Genomic DNA, 4,745 nt, shown 5'->3' with positions numbered 1-4,745 from the left:
AAAGAAAGTTTCAGTTCGAAACTCTGTAAAATACACCTTTGTTCATTCAATTGCAACATCAATAAATTTAATATTGACAGCGTTAGCTTGTTTGTTCAATGACTGTAACTAGAATTAATGATGATGTAAACTATTTTTTGTTCAGTGACTGTAATTAACATTAATAGTAATTGTTATCTCACTGCATCTCAGGGGGTTAAGATCAGGTATAATAAGGGATCATCTGAAGTTGAACAGGGTGTATGCGAAATCTCAAATAGACGTTGCTAGTTTTCAAAGAAAATGCACGCCCCGCCCACAGGGCTGGTATATGCCATTTACTACACTACCCTTGCAGCTATCGCTGTCCCAGGTAAAGTACAACAAGTTATTCACCTATATTTATCTCAAAGGTGATGGTATACTATGGGGTGGAAGTTATGCAATAGTTGCATAATGCTCTGGTTAGACCTCTGCTGGAGCAATGCATGCAGTTCTAAGCACTGTACTTCAGGAAGGATATATTGACTTTGAAGGAGGTTCAGCGTGGATTCATTAGAGTGATATTGAAACTTTGATGATTAAATTATGAGAGCATGTTGAATAAACCTGACTTGTAATCCTTGCAAAGAGAAGATTACAATGTGATCAATTGTTTGAAATGATTAGAGGGTCTGACAGGATAGATAGGGCCAATCTATTTTCCTTGGAAATGGTGCCCAGAACAAGGGTTTTTAAGCGAGATCATTCATAGCTGAGCCAGGAAATCTTCATGCAAAGATAGTAAAAATCATGAGCTGTCTCCCCCTTTAGAGCTATTGAGCTGGGTGAATTGAAAATGTAAACTCAGATTTATCGATTATTGATAGGCAAGAAATTAAAACTCTGGAACCAAAGCGGGTAGATGAAGGTAAAATAGGGATCAGCCATGATCTGATTGAATTGGGTGCGAAACGAACAATGTCCTCCAACAGATGTTATACTGTGTAAAGTGCAGCAACCCTCCTCATCTGTTTAAAGTCAATCTCACTCTTTAACTGAAGAGATTCCATATATCGTAAGTGGGAGATAAGGATGATGACCGTTATCATCTGTCCTTCTCAGAATAGAACACATCATGAGAAAATAAAGGGGCATCAATTGATAGACATAGTTGTGGTAATTGGATGAAGTTGTGATTTTTATTGCATTCATTTTTCCCTGCCAGATTAAATAAAAATTAAATGGCTGACCTATATTCCAGAATTTTATCGATACTCTCTGAATTTAACAAATGCCCTACTCTCCAACTGTTTTGAATAAAATATTAATAAATTATCAACCTCTACTTCAGAATTCCTGCTGACAAATGAATACATTGGTGAATTGATTTAACAAGGAACTAAACTGTGACTGATTTAAGAGTAAACTATTGCATGTAAATTATACCTCACGTGTTATTAATACTTCAGAACATTGAATTAAGTGACTGGATTCATTAATAATCCATCTTGCCTGGCACCTGCTCCTAGCCGTTTGGTTTATCTCTCACTTTTCTCACAAACGACCAGTTCCAGCTTTCTCTGCTGCAAACTCCTCTCATCCAAAAATATTGTTCTGCTCCTCGCACTAGTCCCAGTTCTTGATGATTCCAATTCCAGATCTTTTTTTTTCTGATCCAGGGCGCAGGCTAAAACTGTCTGCATGACAGTTACACTTTTAATCAATTATTCATTTGGAAGGCCAAATCTGAATGGAGCCTGGACATTTGCCTGCCCAGGTCTGCACTGCAGTTCCATTTGCCATTTCTCCAGTGAGCCTGGATGTCCTTTCAGGCGCCGTTCTGTTGAATGCCATGCAATTATTTCCAGTTTTATGATTTTAGTTCAGTTAGTAACACCGTGTCCTCTTAGTCTGATTGCTATCGGTTTTACACCTCAGTCAACAAGCATAATGCATAGCTCAGTTTGGCTGGGAAGTATTGAGGGAGTACTACATTGCGGGACTTGTGGTTCACCCAGGAGGCAGGTATGGACACCCTAGTTCAGGATTATATCAGACTTAAAGAAGGACTGGCAGATCTTCTGGTACTCTGGCCAATCATATTTTTCAAGCAATGCCGCCATTCCTGAGCTAACTGGTTAATGGCTGCACTGTTGTTTGTGGTGCCTGGCTCATAAAAAAAAACTGGCTGCTGGATTTCTCAATGTGAAGTTGTTATGATATATTAAGAAACTATTCAGATTGTTACATCGATAACAGGCTTCACAATCTTGGAGTTTCATTTCATTTTATTTTTATTCCATTTGTTACTGTGCTGTTTGCACGATTTTTTAAATTATTGATCATCATTATGTGTTGCATACTGATTTATTTTCCTCTTGATTTATTTATCATTATACAATCAAATATTTTTAAGGTATTTGTATTTCCACATTTATTCAATGTATTTTGTTTTCCTGTGATTTAAAATGCATTTCAGTTCCCTGAAACTGTTCTATTCCAATGCATATATCAGCTGCCATCACTTCAAGTATCAAAGCTGTGAACTCCATATAATACTGGCCAATGTAATAATTTTCTGGAGCTTTATTCTGTAACTTCTCTTCTTTCTCTCTCTGTCCCTGACACCACAACCATCCCCACCCCCCCACCCCCCGGTCCCTCACCCCCACCCCCACCCATGTCTCTCTCTCCAACAGTTAACTTAATGGCGATTGTGATTCTCTCCCGAGGAAGATGTGGTCTCTCCAGATGTATAACTCGGTATCTGGTGTCCATGGCGGTGACGGATCTCCTGGTCATTATTACCTCAGTGGTAATAAACCGAATCAGCGGAATTTATTTCCCAGGGAGTTTCTTGTCCATTACTCCCGTCTGCAGTGTCAGCATTACGCTAACTTATGTAGCTAGAGTCTGGTCTGTCTGGCTAACAGTCACTTTCACCTTTGATCGATTTGTCTCCATTTGTTGTCAGAAGCTGAAAACAAAATATTGCACTGAGAAAATGGCGGTCGTGGTTATAGGAACGGTCTGTGTGCTGGGCTGCTTAACCAATATCCCCTGGTATTTTATACACGAGCCGATTTACATAATTGACAATGTACCGTGGTATTGCCGACTAAAGGATATCCGTTATACTTCACCCATATGGACAGCATTTGACTGGTTCGACAATATTTTGACCCCATGTATCCCATTCCTCATGATTCTGTTGTTCAATTCTCTGACCGTCAGACACATCCTAGCGGCCAGTAGAGCTCGCAGGAGACTCCGCATCCACAGCAATGGAGAGAGTCAGAGTGATCCAGAGATGGAGAGCCGGAGAAAGTCCATCATTTTGCTCTTTGCCATCTCAGGGAGCTTCATGCTTTTGTGGATGACGTATGTTGTACACTTCTTATATGTACGCATCACAAATGATTACAACATCAAAAGCTTCAGTGAACCCAAATTTATTCTCCAAGAAACTGGAAATATGCTTCAACTTCTGAGTTCTTGCACCAACACATTTATTTATGCAGCAATTCAGAGAAAGTTCAGAGTTGAGGTTAAGAATTTTGTCAAATTTCCATTTGATCTAATTGTAAAATTAATTATGCAGAGAAAAGAATAAATTAATTCTGCTTTATAAAATAATAACTGATCTCACTTGTTAACAATCTGGGAAACAACAATACTTTTTTTCCTAAACAGTGATAAATCAGAATGAAAATATATTCTTGTTTTTTTTTAATCTCTGCAAGCTAATCACCACGTACATACCTGTAAATATAAGAATCATACAGTAGTTTCAGAGGTGTCATGATGCACTGTGGGGGCCGTCACTTTGCTAGAACAGTAAGGCAAACATCCCAATTCAATGGAAGATGATTTTCCTGTACAGGGGCACAAACATCCCAATTTATTGACAGGTGAACTTCCTGCAACATTAAGACAAATATTTCAAATTACGGACAAGTGGCCTCCTGTACTAGTGAGACAAACATCTCAATTCACTGACAGGTGACTTTTCTGTACTAGAGACACATATTTCCCAATTTGCAGATGTTGTGCTGTGATTCATGAACTACCACTCGGAGACTCAGAAGTCAGATCAAACATTAGCTTTATTCTACAACACGCATGAAGGAGGACACGACTAAGAAGCAGGCTCTGAAGCCGACATCTCCCGGAAAAACAGATACAACCACTTTTTCTGTTTAGGTCACGTCACACGACATGATTCAATTTGAAACAAACAACAGCTGATCGTGACCGATTAGATATGTTCCAACGGAAGTGTTCTAGGCTTCGTTCGAACACATCCCCCAGTCTCTCTAAATCAGTTCCTAACCAGTTTCTGTTAACTCAATTAGCTGTTTCCTCAGTCTAATGCAATCAAGCTCCCTTTTCTTACAATTAGTTTAAAGCTAATCCCTGTAATGCATATTTTACAATGCAAAGCTTATTGAAGTTAACCTATTAGTTCCCACAGCAGTCCCTCCTTTAGCCATATCACACTCTAGTGATGGTCCACCCAGAGACCCCACTGATCAAGCGGAATCTCGGTGATTCCCATCCTATCCTCTCCTGCTTACCTCTCACTGTGCTGCTAGTCAGCATGTCCGAACTGGGGATTTGGGCGGTTGGCCCAAGGCATCCTGTTCCATAGCTATATTCATCCTACCTTTCCCATTTCTCATTGATGATGGTTTGATATACTCAACCCCAATGGCGACCTGTGTTCATTTGATTTTGTGGGTTTTCTTGAATCTGTACAAGAGTATAATAAGTATTAGTAACAC

At 39.4% G+C, this 4,745-nt stretch overlaps 1 protein-coding gene across 1 annotated transcript; it reads left to right on the top strand.

Moving 5' to 3' along the window:
• Positions 1–282: 282 nt before the first annotated feature.
• On the top strand, positions 283–3,574 carry LOC137348751 (probable G-protein coupled receptor 139). Its single transcript, XM_068014004.1, has 2 exons — positions 283–352; positions 2,661–3,574. Exons 1-2 carry the CDS (start codon positions 283–285, stop codon positions 3,572–3,574), a joined length of 984 nt encoding a protein of 327 aa, XP_067870105.1.
• The last annotated feature ends 1,171 nt before the right edge of the window (positions 3,575–4,745 follow it).

This window comes from Heterodontus francisci, chromosome 34 (genome assembly GCF_036365525.1).
Source record: "Heterodontus francisci isolate sHetFra1 chromosome 34, sHetFra1.hap1, whole genome shotgun sequence".
Classification (NCBI taxonomy): domain Eukaryota; kingdom Metazoa; phylum Chordata; class Chondrichthyes; order Heterodontiformes; family Heterodontidae; genus Heterodontus; species Heterodontus francisci.
The sequence above is the reverse complement of the archived record's forward strand: the minus strand, read 5'-3'. Positions and strand labels throughout refer to the sequence as shown.

Bases quoted from the DNA above. Each gene is read 5' to 3' on its own strand.
- LOC137348751 (XM_068014004.1), top strand. From the start codon at position 283: ATGCACGCCCCGCCCACAGGGCTGGTATATGCCATTTACTACACTACC. The intron at 353-2,660 runs GTAAAGTACAAC...TCTCTCCAACAG, and splicing joins TGCAGCTATCGCTGTCCCAG to TTAACTTAATGGCGATTGTG.